The 20,085-nt window shown below is 35.3% G+C and overlaps 2 protein-coding genes across 2 annotated transcripts; both read right to left on the bottom strand.

The window, feature by feature from the left end:
* Nucleotides 1–544: 544 nt before the first annotated feature.
* On the bottom strand, nucleotides 545–2,652 carry LOC127248983 (pentatricopeptide repeat-containing protein At3g12770-like). The gene has a single exon (XM_051271565.1). The coding sequence runs from the start codon at nucleotides 2,640–2,642 to the stop codon at nucleotides 747–749; it is 1,896 nt and encodes a 631-aa protein (XP_051127522.1). The 5' UTR covers nucleotides 2,643–2,652; the 3' UTR covers nucleotides 545–746.
* An 11,654-nt stretch (nucleotides 2,653–14,306) lies between these two features.
* LOC127248987 (MYB-like transcription factor EOBI) lies at nucleotides 14,307–16,367 on the bottom strand. Its single transcript, XM_051271569.1, has 3 exons — nucleotides 16,124–16,367; nucleotides 15,697–15,826; nucleotides 14,307–14,864 (listed from the first exon to the last, which is right to left on the bottom strand). Exons 1-3 carry the CDS (start codon nucleotides 16,257–16,259, stop codon nucleotides 14,438–14,440), a joined length of 693 nt encoding a protein of 230 aa, XP_051127526.1. The 5' UTR covers nucleotides 16,260–16,367; the 3' UTR covers nucleotides 14,307–14,437.
* Between the last annotated feature and the right edge of the window lie 3,718 nt (nucleotides 16,368–20,085).

The raw sequence follows: 20,085 nt of genomic DNA, 5'->3' as shown, positions 1-20,085 counted from the left end.
TCAGATAGATAGTATAATTACTAAAAAAAAATGGATACTTTATCATGAGATGAACCAAAGTGAAAAAATAGATATGTTGTTAAGGGACGGAAGGAGTATTATGATATATATTGTATTATTATATACTATCATAATATAGATTGAATATTATATTATTATGTGTTACTCTTTCCACCTCGGATAAAGTGTCAATATTACTGTAGATAAATGAATTTAATAAAATTATAATAAATAAATAACTAAGAAGTGTATTAATAAAAAAATAATTATGATTTAATATAATTATAGATTAAGATTAGATAACCAAATAATTTAATTATATTTAAAAAAATTATATATTATAAAATATAAAATATAATTAAAATGTATAATTATATAATTTTTTTAAAAAAAATAACAAATTATGTCTTATGTGTCTTGATGTATGTGCTAACTGGATCGATTAGCAACATATTGACTCGACCCAATCAACACATGTACCAAATAGTTGAATGCACACGTGACAGTAGACAATCAATAAATTTGAAATTCCAAAATTGCCGTGTTGAATAACACCTAGATATGTCATGTATCTATTGCATATAATTTAACTAATACTATGCCAATAAATACAACGAATGAACCGACAATATATGACAATAATCCACGTGCCTCTTACTATCATTGATCTCAACACATAACATACCGTATCAACTACCAACAGGTGCTCACTGGGGTCTGGCGATCTCTATGTAAAACACTCAAACTTATACGAACTCAGGATCGCTACGCGAAGCCTTCATCGTATGCATCAATTCGTCGATCACAGCGTAAATCATGTCCGAACAAGGGTGCGACTTGTCGCCGACAAAAAAGCTATGCGTCGCACCGTTTATGCTGATCCAGCTGCATCCCGGCCTCGTCCTCAACCCCTTTTCTTTCATAACCATCCTAACTCGCGCCATCTCGTCCCACCTCTTCGAAGCTGCGAGTAAATTGGAAACCGAGATATAATTCGATGAATTCTCCGGTTCTATCGCGATTAGGGAGGCGTACGCCAACTCCTGAATTCTTGAATCCCCATGCTGCACTGCGGCGCACAATAACGCACCCCAGATGCTAGCCCCCGGCTCAACTTGCATGCTTTGGACAAACCCTAAAGCCCGGTCGAGCTGCCCTAATCGCCCAAGCATATCCACCACACAAGCACACATCTCGACCGTCGGATTTATCTTGTAATGGTTCACGACGGCGTCATATAATTGGAGTCCTTCGTTTTCCAATCCTGACCGACTGCACGCAGAAAGAACCCCGACCACGACTGCCTGGTCAGGATCAATCCCGGTCTTGACCATCTCGTTGAACAAGAAAACTGCACGCTTGCCATGGCCGTGTAAACTGTATCCGCAGATAATCGAACTCCAAGAAATCCTGTCCCTAATGATGCACTCGTGGTCAAACACTCGCGAGGCATACTTCAAGCTCCCGGATTTGGCGTATGTATCGATCAAGGCGTTGCACAGCGAGAGTTTGCGATTCAGCGCGTTCCTGATTGCGAAGCCGTGAATTTCCTTCATTCCGATCAAATTAGAAGATGAACTGCACGCAGGCAAGATGGAGACGAGAGACACCTCGTTGGCTCTCGTCCCGCCTCTGCATTGCATCTCGCGGAAAAGAAATAATCCTTCGTTGAACCTTTCGGCGCTCACGTAGCCGTTGATCATCGCAGTCCAGACACCAACGTTCCGAGTGTTCATCGCATCGAAGACCCTTCTTCCTACACAAACTTTTCCTGTTTTTGAATACATATCGATCAAACTGCACCCCAATTGAACGTCGGATTTCCAATCCAATACGTTCTTCAATATATAACAATGCAGCTCCCTCCCGCGGCTGCATTCTTTTTTACAAACCGAAAGGAGAGTCATGATGGTGAACTCGTTGAATTTAAACCCTGCACTTTGCATTTCCGTCGCAATCTCCCAAAATCTGTAAGCATCCAAAGAAGGATCGTCGCATTCAGCGTAAACCTTGGCGTAGCACGAAATCAATCCGTTCCATGAAGACACATTTCTCAGAGGCATTTCGTCGAACACTTTGGAGGCATCATTGAAGAATCCTAACCGTCCGTACATTGACAACAGAGAATTCCCGACAACAACGTCCTGCAAATAGCCATTTTGCAGACCTCTAGCGTGCACCATTCTGCCAATCCAAACCTCTCCGAAATCCGCCACAACCTTAAAAATTCCTGAAAAGGTAAAATCATCCGGTAAGGGCAACAGGGACGATCTACACATCTCCCTGAAAAGGGCGAAAGCTTCGTAAAAGACTCTGTTGTTTCCATATCCACTCAGCAACGTATTGCAAACAATTAAGTTTTTAACCAAGAGGGAGTCGAAAATGAGCTTCGCATCAATTGGGCGCTTGAATTGACAGGACGCAGAGATGAGCTTCTGCGCTATGAGTGCGTGCTGCGTGAGCCCCAAACGATGAGCCCTAGCGTGGGATTGCTGAGTAAGGCTGAACGAGTGGTTTCCGATGGAGATTTCGAGGAGGCTTGAAAGGGATTCAGACGAGTCGAATCGGAATCCTGAGGAAGAATTGTGTAAATGAGAAACTCTGAGGATGGAACTAAAGGAGGAGTTGGATCGGGTAACCATGTGATGTGAATTAAGGCCAAACTGTTCGATCGATTGTCTGTCAGACTCACCTAAGTATAAGTTAACAAGTTTTTTTTTTTTTTTTTTTTTTTTTTTTTTGGAGGTTTTTGAAAATTTAGAAATTTGGAAAAAATAAAATATTAGTATTTGATCTCATATTTTGTAAGAAAAAAAAAATTGTATTTGATGTAATATTTTTTAAAAAAATTAATAATGTTAAATGAATAAAAATGTGTTGTGTAAACGGAGCGTTTTAGTCCCTCCTACTGGACACAAATGTAATGGCTTATGGAAAAATAAAATTATGGGTCTGTTTCTTCAACGCGATTTGGGGAAATTCTACTGTAGATCCACTTTAGGTCCGGGTTTGGGCGCGAAACCCAGTCTATGAACACGATCCGACAAGCCTATGGTATAGGGTTTGGAGAGATTCCCTGTTGTCAGGCTATAACCTTTAATTTTATTTTTTTTAATTTTTTTTTAAATTAAACGTAAATGAGGTAGGTGGGGTGTGCACATTTACCCCTGCCTTTTCATTTATACCCAGAGCTTCACGCACACAATCCTCAAGAGATTGATGCACCGACACCGAAGGGTTTGAAGGCAACAGAATTCCGGTTACTCGAAGGGTACGATGCAATTGGACGGAGATCTGTGGCGAGCAGCGTTGCCGGCTCAGCTCTTCGGCGCCTAAGCCACTGTCGGCAAGGTTCGAAGGCGACGACGGAACAAGGTGCGCATCTCTTCGATATCTGCCATTACTTATCGCGTAAGAGTAGGGTGCGATATGCGTTTTTCCGGTGATAGATGTTTCAATTTGCATCGTTAAGGCTTTAGGTGTTGTGGATCGGTGATAGAGGGGTATTTGTGATGCGAGAAATGTTGGATGAGGTACAACGTTTGAATCTTTTAATTCTTGACCTAACTGGAATGGCGCTTAAGAGGGTACAAAGGAGGATTTCGATATACCGTTAGCTGTGAGGGTCGGGGTTAAGGTCTCAGTTTCTCATAAGAGCGTACTTGTGGAATAAAAGGGATAGAACGGTAGCAGCGAAAGCGGGACTACTTTGTCCCGACGAGGCAGCCTCCGTTATTAACAGTACTACAAAATAATAATAAGATACATGTTGCAATTTGTAGTACATATTTGTTTAGGGTAAACTTCGCAACTGCGGTGCTATATAAGTCGCTATAATGACTATCGAAATCCATGAGAAATTATGAGCGTCTTTAGGCATTGGCGTGGCCGGGTTTCTGGTCCTCTCCTCCTTCGTCTGTGGACTAGTGCGTAGGGCTCCGATGACTGGCACTTTCATCGTTTCATTTGCGGTATGAAGAAAACATACCGCAACTATAGATTGCCACCATCGCTCAAGTGTACATATGGACGTGTTGACGAAGGCTCCTCGAAAGGGTGAATACGTGGTTGTCTTTTACGTTGGATGATGGTAATTATAGTTAATGACTAGTTTATTCTCGACATCATTTAGGTGTTCGCGGTCACCTTTCTCATACGCGTCCATATATGTAGATTACTATTCTCGACCTATGAACTTTTCGAAACAGTTAGAGGATCCAAGATGACTCGTAGAAGGTATATGTTCGTAGATGTTTCCTCCTAGACGTGTGGGTGTATCGAGTTTCTTTGATATCCAATTGAGTCGTTAACTGTAGGCTTTCCCGTGTTGCACAGTAGAGGCATCCCTAAGTACATACATCGGGAAGGAAACCTTACAATACAACAAAAGGATGTGTTGTAAGGCTAGTGTGGGGTGGTTACTGTCGACAGGAACAATGGGAACAAGGTATGCTTCATTTGTAAGTTTATCTGTTCAAAACTTCTTAGCGTGTAGGCAGTACGGTGAAACGGTCTCCTTTCCTCCCCTTGTTTTCGGTTTGAAATTTTAAATGCGTTATTTTGTTGTATCGTGTTCACTTTACACCGAACACACATTAACCTGCGTAATTCCATTATTGCCTTACCGAAGCGTGCAAAGCTGGATGCCCCTGAAATCCCCGACGCCGAAAGCTCCGTAGGGAGCAGTCGAGTGTTGTGTTGCTATAAGAGAAAACGCGAGGTATCAGTAAGAACATCCTTTGAGGATGGGTCCGTCGTTATGAATCCTGAGTAGTTGATTTGCTTAGATTTTTTACATGTATCTCATTCTGTCGCTTCACTTCAGACAGATGCCTCGCCGACGGGCAAACCCTGCTGCTCCACGCAAACCTATTAAGAATTTGACTTACGAGCTAGAGCTGTACTTCACGCACATCCTGCGGTTATACTAGCTAGCTAAGGAACTTTGCAAGGGTAACTTCGCGATGGACGTTTGGCAACAGATAGTTACACAATTCCATGAAGAGACTGAGTGCGACTACGAGTTGAAAAAACTCCAAGGAAAGTTTAAACGGATGAAAATCTCGTACGCTCTACTGTGAGACATTGTCGTTCGACAGACAGGGCTAGGTTGGGACTCAGAGACCGGTGTTATTGATGCAAGCGAGGCGCAGAAGGCCGCATGACTAATGGTATGCGTCTAATCCAATGATTTTTTAGAGAAAACGGAGCATGAAACTCAGAATCGCGTAATGGTAGGCACACCCCTTGTACGGGCATTTACTGTCGCGTCCGTTCACCCACTTCAACTATTGTCATGATATGTTTGGACCTTATTCTGCCACATGAGCCGGTACTCAATCCAACAATGCGCTGCCACAAGGCATGGACACTACCGAGGGTACTGAGACATGATCGGCGGGGCCGTCCACGATGAGGGGCGAACATGGGGATGACGACGGCCGTGTGCACGGCTGTGCCCATGCGGATCTTCTTTCCTACCACTTTGTGGCAGAGAAATTCAACCCGACGTGCACGGCCGTGGCAGCGCCGAACTGGACTAGTACATGACTTCATCAGGGAATTGTAGCCCCTTCAGCACAGCCGTGATGCCTCCGACATGTGGCCTTATCGCGGTGGCAGAGAAATACGAGGCCGACTGCACGACTTTGGTGAGGCCCTTCTAAATCCCTGCCCTCTCAGGCTGGGGACTTGACGCAGTGGTCTGCATGGCCGTGCAGGCCATCTATTTCTTCACGGATCCTCCAATCAATCTAACTTTTTCCGTCGCCCATGCAGGTTGATTCAGTGAAATACATTGTTATGAGATTCGCACTTATGTGTTAACGTCCACGTGTCTGTGGCATTTCTTATTCGTTGTTTTCATTGACCGGTATGTTGTTGTCCTATGGAAGTAATTCAATCCGTGACAATTTTTTTTTTATCGATTTTGTAGGACTATGCTTGACTGCTTTGGATGGCACTTGTGAAAAAGGGCACGGCGGCGAGCGCTGGAGCTGTGCCCTCTACTGAAGATGGGACTCTGCTCCCTTTTGAAAATCCGGACCAAGCTGTGAAGTTCGAGCAGCTTAAGGGTATGTCCTTTCTTGCAGGCCGTTGTATCTCTGAGGAAGCCATAACAACATTGAACACCGCGGATGAGGTTGAGGGATACCTTAGCGTGGGTGCGTGGCGCAGGTTCTTTTCAATAACTGACGACAGGCATCGGACTTTAACGTTGGAGCTTCTTGCTACTTTAGAGGTGAACAAGAAGCATTTACATGAGGTCAACTGTCTGGGTATGCTCCAATTCAGGTTGGGGAATAGTTTCTTCCGCCTCTCTTGCATGGAGTTCTCTACGGCCATGGGTTTGTACGACGAGGATTTTTCAAAGACTAGCGAGTACCGGTCGCTGACGCAAGAGTTGCAAGCGACACAACAAATGTACTGGCGATCGGTGACGAACCAACGCATATACCACCCAAGTCAGTCGAAGGCTTCGGCTCTCTGATCCCCGGCATTGCGGTACCTACACTACATATTGGCGCACACGCTCACGGGCCACAACTCAAGCATGAGTGTGGTCACTTCCGACAATCTCAAATATATTTGGAGTATGGAGATGAGGGTCCCTATTCACGTAGGGTATTGCCTTGCGCGATTGTTCACTAGGCAAGTGTCGGATGGCAGGATTCGTACCATTGTCGTTGGACCTTATGTGACTCGACTTTCCCACGACCTACACGTTACGACCTTTCCCGAAGAGAGCCCGGCGTCAACGATGAGGCCTTCTGGAGTTGACGTGCTTATTCAAATGGGCCTTATTCGGAGGAGGATGCGCGGTGACACCTCTCTGGAAATAGAGGCCCCGATGGACGATGCGGGTGACAAGGGCACATCTGCAACAACTTTCGGACGCATCGCCGTGATGGAGGATCGAGTGTTTCGTATGCAGGCGCGGATTGACGAGAGGTTGCGCGTCATTGAGGAAAGAGTAGAGGCCCTGTGCACTCACTTTTGTGTGCCGGCTCGTCGAACACAGTCATCCCGCTGACGGAGCCGTTTAACTACGTCCCACTTCCACCTGTACCGATCGAAGCATTTTACCGTTGGCAAGTTTGTCCACCGCAGCTCCCTTTATTCTTGGACGGTACTTTGCATTTGAACGTATGATCCACTAATTACTCCTACCCCTGAACGACTATTTGATTTCAGATTACAACTGCATTTTCCATTACGTCATTGTGTCTAACTACTTTTTTCCTTGTTGCTACTGGTGTTTCCAACCCATTTGTGGAATCTTTCTTCAAATATTAGTACATATGCGTAATAGTTGTAATAGTTATCTACGACGCTGCAAACTTTCTTTTTTCATGCCTTAACTACCCTCTGCAGCAGGAACTGCTAAAGCATGAAAGGGAGCTGGCTGAACTTGACATTTATTCTGCCTTTTACAATGGATTCTCCCCGCAAATAGACTAGTTTCGTTATTTTCTATCATTTTTTAAAAAGCCCAACCATCTTGCACCAGTGTACCAGCGAAATTAACCATCACCTGCATTTAATTTTCGAAATGGCTAGGCATGCAACCCACGACCGCATACCACAGAATTCACCCCCCATCCACCCTCATGACCTCCCTATGTCTGCAGGCTGTCCCTACATTATGAAAAAACTTGACACAAATAATTAATACAATCGTATCTGCGAATTTTATCCCCTTTAGGCCTTGCTCCCTGCACGTACGACCAAACATTCATTCTTGTGATTAATGTGGAGCATTAATACTCCATACTACCTCATTCGTGCTTCCAAGCTTTTATCCTTCCAATTATTGAAAGCAGAGGGATGTTTCTTTTTTCGAGCAAGGACTCTTGGGGTGTCACATAATTTACCGGCGCGGTGGACTTATCAACTTGAACAACAATTTATACACATTGTATGGGTAAAGTGGCTTGCTGAAGGCTTTGATGGGCCTCATATCTGCGTCCAACTTTCGGACGAGGTACATGAGCAATTCAATCACGAAACCGGTTGTGCATTTGAGCTCGGGCAGCTAAAAGAGAAGCTGAAGCGAATTCGGTCATCGTACTTTCATTTATGTGACCTAGTTGTTCGGGAGGCAAACATTGGGACACGGAAATGGGACTCGTCAATGCAACCACCAAGGAGAAAGCTGCATGGCTTGCGGTAAGTGCTGAGTTCAATAATCAATATATTCCGGTGTTTTCAGCTATGACAGAGACGAACTTTTGGCTGTCCGCATCAGGCATACCCCAAACACAACCATCTACTTTCACGGCCATTCCCCCACTTCGACTTATGCCACGATATATGGGGATGTGCTAGCGGATCTCGTTGACGAATAAATGTTTAAATCCTTTGCTCGGGGACGTCGTTCACTCCGTGCATCCGTTTGTTGGTCTTTTGCCACCCATGTGCCGTTTTGCTTCTTTTGCAGTACTACGTTCAAGTCCCGAGTTATGTACGGGTCTTCTTGTTTTCACCTTCCGTTGTTGTTCTTTCTCGTTTTCATGTACCAGGATTTAAGCATTTCGGAATAATTTGCCTTGTTTATGTCATACCGGTGCTCGTGAGCAGTTTTGGGTGGGTTCAGTTTGGAGTTAGGTGGAACAATGACGGCTTTCATTCCACCCCTCGCAGTTGTGATACCTTCACACGCTTGCATGCAAGAGTAATCTTTTTTTCCATGCTTCCGATGCACTTTAATCACCCGTGTAACAAATGATTCCCCACCCCGGTGAATAATTGTAACTGGTCTTTGTAAAATTGTCGCTTCAAATACTGTGTTAAAAAAAAGGTTGGATGTGATGAAAACGAGATCAGAATTTGGAAATTACAATTGCCGAACAGGATAATAACCGAAAATAACTCAATTTTATTTTTCTTTATTATTATTTAAATAAATAATAAAAAAAATCCAAAAACACCTTTTCATCATAGTAAAAATAAAAAATAAAAAATCTAAAAACACTTTTATTCTACACAATCATTTTACATATCAAATCAATCCATATCATTTCCCCAAAATCCAAACCAAACTACATATCTAAAGAAACAACTATAATCAAATCCATTAAAAAATTCAAATATAAACGAAACCCAAATCCAACTTCTCTGAACCACACCTAAAGAAACACATCCATAATGTTCTAATTGAGTTTGATTTTGACTTTGATTTTTAAATCTTAACTTTAGTTTAAATATTTAATAAAATATAATACTTTCTTGGTGGTAGACTCACTACATAGATACACATTTTTTATTTTAATTTGGTTCATCTTACTAATTTTTTTTTAAAGTAAATTATATTTATTTAAAAGACATTTAATAAATATATGTTAATTAGTTAATTTATAATATATACATTATACACAACTAATTATTGTTACACTAAGGGTGTTTGGAGTTTGGATTTTGAGTTATGATTTGAATAGTAAAAAATTTAAATTGAAATAGTAGTATGATGTGATATAACTAAGTACTGATGTGATATTTTGAATGTAAAATTAATTTTTAGTATAATACCAAAAATAAAAAATAAGTGCTTAGATTTGATATTTTTTGGGAGAAAAAATTGTATGAATAATGTAAATCCTTCTCAATCCACCAAACAAACACACCCTAAGAAAATCTTGTTGAACTACAGGAAATCAACCTATTGAGGATCTTGATGATGTTGCCGGAACAATTGTTGGTGATGTTGCGAGGTTGGTGCTGCAACTATTTCTCAGCAAATTAATTAACATCACCAAGAAAATCTTGTTGAATGGAAACCAACCTATTGAAGATCTTGATGATGTTGCCGGAACAATTGTTGGTGATGTTGCGAGGTTGGTGCTTCAACTATTTCTCAGCAAATTGAATGAGCGGTTGTTCCTGAGTAAGAGATTGTGAAAACTAATGTTAAACTTTCATGAACTCATACTGATAAACAATCTAACCCCATCATTTATGCTGATGGACAAGCCAATCAAATCGAACTTAAAATACAAAAATTAATTTGAATTTATTAATGAGAGCTTAAGTATTGCAATAGACAAACATGTCACCGGCCTTTGTGCCGGAAAGACCGAATGATTGCAAGGAGAAGATCAAAGTAATGGAATTGAGAATGATACTCTACCAACAACTAGTGATGAAGATGCAAAGAAAATTCCGAGGACCCTGCTGCTATAGCTAGTGAGGATACACAATTCTCCTGAAGGTCTTTGTTCTTTTTGTCATATGCTTCCACACGAATAGAGAATAATGCAAAAAATAAGAGATCATTTTTTCGGGAGGAGTTGCTTAAGTTTTGTTTGTTGCTGCCAACTTTATTGATTATTGTTTTTATATGCTGCTATTTTTTATGGAAATATAAAGTGGTTATAACCATATCATTATTAAGGCTTTCTGTAGCCTTGTATTTCTGCTGGCATATAATATTTAGACTCACTTTTAGATTACTATTTGTATTTTGGGTGCGTGAGTGGCTTAATTCTTGTATTTTAATTTTGTGGTACCATATGACAAAAAAAAAAAAAAAAAAAGGGAGGAAGAATGTTAATTGTAAATATCCCTTATTTCTCATTTTGACATATTGACAAAATCTCCAATCTCTACGGTTGTTGTCATCAGCAGCGACGAAACTAACTTTTGGACTTCGGGGGCAAAATTATTATTATAATTTTAATTCGATTTAATTTTTATATTTCGAATTGTTAATTTCTGTCATTTTATTTGAATAGATAATTTTGCTTATTTCTGTGTGAAAAAAAATTATAAGAACTACTCATCAGTTCACTACAACGTTACTTTTAATTTTTTTCTTATTTCTTTTGACACTGTAGTAAAATTATGAAGAAAAATAAATAAATAAATGAAAAGAAGAAAAAATAGAAAAAAAATATATCGCAAAATTGTAGTAACATTTAAAATAAAAAATTATATTTTTTATATAAAATATTTATAATAAAAATTATTATATAATATTATAAACTAAAATAATGAATTTAGGGATTAGAAATAGAATAAAAATTTTGAAATGGGGAGGGGAGGCAAAATTACATAATTAAATTAAAAAAATTATTTTTATTTAGAAAATATATATATATACAAGTTGACTATATTTGTGGACAGACACAATATAATCTAAACTATTTTGTCTTATCGATTATGTAATAGACAAAATAAATAATTGGAGTAAGTCAAAGTAATGTCAAATATATAAAGAAACACTCCATACCAAATCAATTATAAGGGAATTAATTTTATCTAGTCTATTGAGTCAACAAGGTGGTTGCAAACCAGCAGTGACAACCTTGTCTTAATGTGGAGCACATTTGAGAGGCAAAATTTAGAGAAAGAAATTATTGTTAAAGCTCTTACTCATGTCTCTTTCCATTTTCAAATTTTGAATTTCTATTTTACACAAAAACTCATTAGAGAAGTTGCCGGAGAATGTAGTTTTCGGAGGTTCAAATGGAAGAGCTCAACTCGCAGGCTTCATTACTCTATGGTTGTTTTAAACACGAGTGTCGGTATTTGAGACAACTAGTGTCTGTGACTGTGAAGGTATGCTAAGATTAGTTATTACGAAGGAAATAAGTTGAAAAAGTTTGTGATTGTTTTTTTGTTCCGTAATCAACATTAATTATAATTGAACTATTCTTGGATTGATATTCTATGATATAGGTTGATTTATAACGAAATTGAGTCAATAAATATTTATCTCCTTAATTTCTTTGGTGTTTCAGTATTTATTTCATTGACATAGCGTTGTTATTACTATGAATTAACTACGTTTCAGAAAATTAGTCCATTATTAGGTGTTCTAGAGAGATTTGGTGTAACACCATTTTACAACAATGGGGGCCTATTTTTCAAAATCTTCCTTCACTTAGAACTTTTATTTAAAATTCCCTTCTTAACATACCATCCAATTAATAAATTAATAAAATTGAAGAAATTATTTATCAGGGTGTGTTTCATTTGAGGGTGTTTGGAAAATTTAATTTGAATTTGAATTAAATTTGTATTGTAAATTTATTCTCGAATCAATAGACTTATTCGAACAATACTTTATGTACAAAATACAAAACAATTAACAGCATAAACAAATTCGAAATAAACTCAAATCAATTAAACTGAAACGAAGTCGAAATAACACAAAGATTAATCAAAAGCATAAACTAAAATTTGGAATCAAACACAAAAAAATAGGATTAATCACAAAATGAAATGGGCAATTGAAATCAATTTCATCCAATTTAATAATAACTCCCTGTTCGTTCTTCATTCCAGAATTGATTTCCGGCTGTGCTCCATCGACGATCTCGCGGTGACGGACGGCAGTGCAGCATCCGGTTTCTCCGGCGAACAGCGGCTGAACAGCTAGGCAGCAGCTCTACAGCAGCGGCGGATTGATACTCCGACGAACTTGACAAGCACAGAAGGCGACTGCTCCTCCGATCTTCTTGGTGGCGACAGAGACAGTGAATTTCGGCTCAGTCCATGGTGTTTAGTGGCCCGAGGTAACTACGCCGCAAGACTGGAAGTCGGCTCTTCACCCTAAGCCTCGACATCCACCAGAATCGGCATTCGAAAAGGTTTTTCACTCACCGGAAAATTCACCGGAATCCTCTCAGCTTCTCTTCCACTCCCTCTCTCTTATTGGTTTCTACTTTCTACTTCTTGAGAGAAAACTGATTCACACACTCTCCAAACTTAACTACCTAACAAACTTATCTCAGGGACTTGGGCTTGGGTTTGAGGTTTGAGTTTGGGAATAAAGAATTGGGCCGATCCGGTGGGTCGGACTAAGAGTGGACCAACTTATTATATTTCCGAATGATTCATTGGATTAGGTTTCAAACGGCCAAAAGTAGCAATAATTTGAATTTTTAGATGAATTTTGATTTTTGTATTCTTTTTAGGTTCCTAGGTTTGATTTGATTTTGATTTGTATTGATTTGATAAATAATAAATATAATGATATAAATATATATTAAATTAAATTTATGAAATTAATAATTATATGATTTGAGTATTAATTTGTATTAATTATAAATAAATATTTATATATTTTTTATTTATTTGTATTATATAAAATTTTATATTGTAATATTTTATTAAATTATATTTATTAAAATAATTAAAATGCTAGAGATTTGCACACCAGTGCAAAACTCCAATGTCACGTTTGGTACATAGAATAGAATTGCAGAGAAAAAATAGAATTAGAGAGAAACGAAATTGAATAGAAAATGAGAATTAATTATCTTTTTGTTAAAATAGGGAATTCAATTGAGAAATGTATATAAAAAAATGCATTATACGAATGAATCAAACAAGAATAAATGATTAATTGGATAAAAAAAAAAAAGAGTTTTAACTAATGACAATTCATGAAAAGTATTTTTGGTGACTTTTTTTTTAAAAAAATTTATAAATTATATAAGATGTTTTATATTTTAGTATAATTTCTTAAAAAATCGTAAAACTTAAATACTTTAACAATAAATTAAATTTGATTTTCGTAAAATTAAAATAATATATTCAAAAATATATATATAAAAATTAGATAGTACAAAAAAGATTTTAAAAAATTAAAAAAATATATACCCCTGTATCATTTTTTTCTATTTCTCTGGATATATGAAATAAATGAAAACAAAAAAATAAAAATAATTTATTTTTCAAAGTTTCATTTAAGAAAAATGAGACCATTTCTATTTCTCTGATCTCATTTCTCTGTACCAACGGTGTGAGTTAGTTTGTTGAGCAATCCGAATGGCACAGTAATTACACTGTTTCAAATTTATAATTCCTCCGCCCATCAAATTCCGTCAAATTTATTATTACTTTCTTTTTTAATCCGTCCGTCAAATTCCATCAAATTTATTATTACTTTTTTTTTAATCCTTTCGTTAAATTTACACTTTTACTAATTTTAGCAAATTTAACGGATTAACATTTAATTATTATCTTCAATTATTTTTTAATAAAATATTTATTTTTCTTAATATCCGCCCAAAGTGTGCTAATTTTATGGACTGAGGGAGTAGAATTGGCGCAATAGAAACACACCCTAAATTTTATGTAGTAAGGAAGCATTACATCAAAGATCATATCATTTAATTCATAATTTCCAATTAAGAAATTGTAATCTGTTCGGTACCTAACATACAAAAATTTCGATTATATTTTTCAATTATCATAATTAGTTAATTAATCAACATCTCTTTGTAGCAATTGAATCTGTCAATGATTGTCCAGCAACAAGCCAAAAAAAGAGAAATATAATTTTATAGAACAAGCCCTGTTTAAAAACACTTGGAATTATTTATTTCTCCTAATACTTGAAAACCTTCTTTGGTTTTCAATCTTTTTAGTTCAAACTACAAAAGTGGAAGCTTTCTGGTGCAAAAAAAAAATCAAAAAAGTTGCAAAAATCTCAGTAGAAATTGGTGTAACAATCAGCAAGTTTGTTTGTGATGCTTCCATGGAGATGATCATCTAAGTTCCAAAGGCCATCCCACATGAAGATCATGTCCTCAGCCTGATCACCGACAGTAGCGGCGGCGGCGTACGCATTGATCGCCGCCGTCGAGCAAAACATCGCTTCTTCGTCCGCGACAACCGGATACGCCGCCATCTCTTGCTTGAATGCTGCCGCGGCCATTCTGAGGTCGGTTTTGCCGGCGTTTAGTTGATCTTGTTGGCGCTGCTGCTGGAAGAATTGTTGCCTCCGGAGAAGACGGGCGCGTGTTTTTTCAGCGTTTTGGGACGAGGATTTCCCCCGTTTCTTGAAATGAGTTCTCCAATAGTTCTTGATCTCGTTGTCTGTTCTTCCCGGAAGGCTTCTAGCAATAGTCGACCACCTGACAAGGGAGAGATTAATTATGAAATTTTTACAAAAAAAAATTGTATAAATTTAATAATAAAAGAATAGATATATACACTCTCCGTCTGTCAAAATTATTTTTACTTTTTTTTTTATGATTTTGTTTATTAAGAGTATGTTTCTTTTGATGTAGTTTGGAATTTTTAGTTTGAATTTGGTATTAAAATAATATATGATGGGATATTTTACGAGAAAAAAAATATATATATTTTTTTAAAAGCGGAAAGTTCAAATAGTACAAATTTGAAATTTGAGTTAAAGAAGCACACTCTAAGTTTATACTATTACTAATTTTGAAAAAGTTAAAATATTAATATTTAATTATTATATTTTATTCAATATTTACACATACTCGGTGTCCCGTTTGAAATGGGACTTTTGGAATTTTATAGTAAATTAAAAAATAATAATATTTTATTAGTTAGTGAAAATGTGTAAAAAATTTTGACATTTTTGCTCTTTGACTTTTAGTATAAAGTAATTGTATGCGTAAATATTTGTAATTTAAATAAAAGTTAAATGTATTTCAGTATTAGTATATGATTTATGTTTTTTAAAAAGAAAGGACATTGATACTTTTTAATTGAACATAAGGAAATAGTAAAACTAGTATTTTGAATTATGATGAAAAAAGTATCATTTACTTTCTTTTTTTCATTCTCTTTAATTTTCTATAAATATCTCAACTATTTTATATATTATAATAAAATATTTACTTTTCTTAATTTTCATGATAACCCAAAATAAGCTAAAATTTTCGGACGGAGGAATATAAAAAAAAAAAAAGACACAAAGTAATATAAACAAACCTGTTTCCCCATATAGCATGAAGCTCGAGGATAACGCTCTCTTCATGAGGCGTTATCCGGCCCCTTTTAAGATCGGGTCGCAAGTAATTCACCCATCTCAATCTACAACTCTTCCCATTTCTCTTCAAACCTAATTAACCGAACAAATTCAGATCGAATCAAGAACAATGTTAACAACTTCAAACACTACTAAACAAAGCATCATATATATATATATACACATATATTATAAAAAAAATAGTATATTTGTAACACAATTCCGTCCATAAAGTTCACATAGCTAATGTAATCTCATTACTAATTCCGTCTCTAATATCATTAGTAACAGAAAAAAAATGAATTTAGAGACTAAAAACCCTTGTTACAAAAATTGATATTTTCTTTTAGTTATAGATATATATATATACGCGATCGAAATGCCGGATACCTGCAAGCCTAGCCACATTGTTCCATCGGCCTTCTCCGTGAAGCTTTACGTACTCGACGAGAAGTCGATCTTCTTCGGCAGTCCATGGCCCCTTCCTCCAGCCTTCTTCTGCTTCCATGATTCCCCACTGTGCCATTACACACGATAAAATTATTCAAAAGGCTATTATGTGTATATATATATATAGATATATGTCTATCTTTATATGTCCTAAATTTGCCTTATATGATATGAATTTGGGGGTCCTGGCTTCATATATTTATACTGGATTCCAATCCAAGGTTGTGCTTTAGTGCATCACTCCATTAATTATAAATAATGTTAATTAATATATATATATATATGTATGTTTCTGTCACTGTCGTAGGGATCACAACTCTTTTGATTTTTTCTTCATATCTATACATCACAACATTACTAATATACCCTCCCTTCTTGATATGTCCAAAAGTTTATAACTAAAAGGTGTTGGATTCATATAGAAGTACACTTCTTTAAATATTTGAGCGAATCATATACTTCCTCGTCATCGAAAAAAGACTGCTGTTATAGTGCTGAATTTAAGTTGAATAATACACCGTGTGCTAATCACTATAAAAAAAATAATATATTTGTAACGGAATTTTGTTCCTAAAGTTCACGTAGCTAGCGTAATTCCATCTTTAATTTCGTCTCTAATATCATTAGTAACAGAAAAAGTGAATTTAGGAACGAAAAAACCTTGTTACAAAATTGATAATTTCTTGTAGTGAATAAACAACATATAGTATTACCACAAACAACAGACAGTATGCGAGATAAATACAATATATAATATAATCTCACATAATACATACAACAGGTATTTTAGTACATATACTCTTATACAACACACGATACACATGCTCTATGTAATAATGATATGTGTTATTTTTTTATTTTATGTGTTTCGATTTTCACCTTAATCCTCCCTGTTTTAGTATGGTGCGTATTTCTTTTTATAATTAAAAAATAAAAAAAATAATACTTTTTTCATCATGCAAATGTGTGCTTATTTGATCGAACATAAATTTCAATAAAAGTGAGTAATAATTATTTTTTTATAGTAAAAAAATACAAAAATATAATGATTTTTTACTTAAAAAAAAATAAAAATATTTATTCAAAGACAACCCAAAAAAAAATAAAAATGAACATATGTTAAAATGACATGAGAGAATATAACTTTTTACTAAAACAAAAATATATTTGCTTTCTTTATAACAAAATGAAAAATGAATATATATATATATATATATTTAATTATAACCTAAAGAGTATGTGGTATATATTAAAAAATTATTACTCCATCCGTTAATGTTACTTATATAATTATATTAAAATTATTTTTACATATATATTTTTAATTTTTTACTAATCATATTACTCCGAAATTAATATGTCAGTATCCTAACTACGACACTATATTTGCTACGGAGAGAGTAATTTTCTTTGTGGATTAAAAATTACTTGAAAACTAGTAAACACAACTAAACAATAGTTTTGAAAAGATTTTTTTAACAGTAAGTTATAGAAAATTGTGTAAAAAAAAATATAAAAATATTAATATATGTAATATATTAATTTTTTCTAAAAATATATATTTTTGAAGAAATGTGTTTTTCACAAAAATAAAACACCCTTTCTATTAAAATTTTGAATTACAAGAAAGAATGACGACTTTTAGTAAACAACAGGGTGTAATTTACCATTAAATTTATTTTTCATTTAGAGTATATAGCATCTAATATTTATTTTTATTTAATAATTTATTGTTTTAAAATTAAGTAAAATATGGTGACACTTAACTTCTTTAAAGAAGATTCTTGATTAGTTTGTTTGTTTATAAATTTGGTTTGGGGTAAATTGCTTTTTTAGGTCCCGTAACTAACCCCTTTATCATTTTAGTGGAGCCTGTCATAAACTAGTCCCATAAATGAAAAATTTTCGTTGTTTTAGTCCTCCGGCGCCGGAGACGCTCACGTGGCTCGCCGGAGGTGACGTATCCGCCAGGTTAGCGACACCTGGCGGACAGGTGGATTTATTTATTTTTTAATTGGACCAAATAAAATAAAATAATAAAAATAAAATTTAAAATAAATTAAAATAAGTTTTAAAAAAAATTAAAAAAATAAAAAATAAATAAAAAAATCCATGTGTCCGCCAGGTCAGCGACACCTGGCGGACACGTCACCTCCGGCGAGCCACGCGGGCATCTCCAGCGCCGGAGGACTAAAACAGCGAAAATTTTTTACTTATGGGACTAGTTTGCGATAGGCTCCACTTACGGGACTAGTTTGCGATAGGTTCCACTTACGGGACTAAAATGATAAGGGGATTCAGTTACGTGACTAAAAAAACAGTTTATCCAAAAAATTATACCAAAATCGAATTTAAATTATATATATCTATATATTTTCATAATTAGATTAGGGGTGTGCTTGTTTGGGTTTTGAATTTTTGGTTTGATGTTTTTGAAGATTTTTACTTTAAGAATCTTGTATAAAACTGAAGCAAGCAAACACAGCCTAAGATGTTTAAGGATTCAATGTATTGTATTGTTTGGCGCAACATCTAAAATGCCTTCTAAAGTACCCCAAACCACACTGGACGGACATTCGTCCAACAGTTAATATTATTATAAAGAAAGAAACTGGACAATCATGCAAATAAGATACATACATATATAAATATATATACAGACACAAGGGTGGAACTACACGGGGGCTAGAAAGATGAACTGACCCCCCAATCTTCAAAATATATGTATTTTTTGACATAAAAAATAAAAAAATTATGTATTTTATAGTAATTTATCCCTTCTAATTTTTTATTTTATAATATAAAAAATCATAAATTTTTATCGGTCTGTTGATTTATACTTTTAGTCTTTAAATTTTATTTTTTATAGTAAAAAATATATTAAATTTTATGTAATTTTATTGAATTTTTTTTTTTAAATTTAGATTTTTTACTTTTTTATTTTTTGCTAGGGTGTACTATAAATAAAAAAACAACAACATTGAATCAATAAAAAAAAATTGATTTTGCCTCCGAACTTTTACTGCTGATTCCATCTCTAAAAATATATATATATATATATATATAATTCATAAGGGGCAATTTAGGAAGTAAATTAAATTAATATAAAGATTTGCCGAGGCATTAGGCGACAAGGTAGCCAGCCAACAACAATCTTAGCCCCAAATCATATAATGCATCAAACAATTAATTATCTCATCAACTGCCACGTACTACTACTCTATCTCCTTAGATCAATTCAATATTCTTATAAATTAAACTTCCAATTTCACTACACTACTGTAATCAAATAAAATATCATCTATTCGTCTCAATACAATAGTTTTATTTATTATTTTTGTCCGTTAATTTTATTTTCATAAATAATCATATCACTATAAAATTACTCTTATTTTTTACATTAATATATTTATAAGAACAAAAAAATCTTTTACTCGTATTTTCTACCTACTACTAATATAATATCAATATTTCTTAAATATCGTATCAGATACAACTCAAACGAAAAAGTATATTAATATAATAAATATATATAGCAAGTGGGGGGTATGGTGGCTAGTTTCTTTAATGGTGAAAGCCACAGGATGGCCAATAGAATGTGGGCAGGTGTAGATTGGGATGGATATATATGTGCTTACCAGTTAAGGATTAAGAAGAAGAACAACAATTACAAAAAGAAGATCCACGCCAATATAATAATAATAATAATAATAATAAAAATAATAATAATATTCTTAATTAATTGTGATGCTAATGCTAGCTGTTTTGTTTTTGGGGAGTGAGTCTTTTGTATATTTATAATAATGGCAGCGATTACAGTACTGAATTTTAAAATTTAACGCCATGTTGACAATAATTGCAGCACGCACACTGTATGCAATCAGACAACATACGGTTTACTA

This window comes from Andrographis paniculata, unplaced genomic scaffold (genome assembly GCF_009805555.1).
Source record: "Andrographis paniculata isolate CXL003 unplaced genomic scaffold, ASM980555v1 Contig35END, whole genome shotgun sequence".
Lineage (NCBI taxonomy): Eukaryota > Viridiplantae > Streptophyta > Magnoliopsida > Lamiales > Acanthaceae > Andrographis > Andrographis paniculata.
This window is presented reverse-complemented; position numbering and strand designations above follow the sequence as displayed.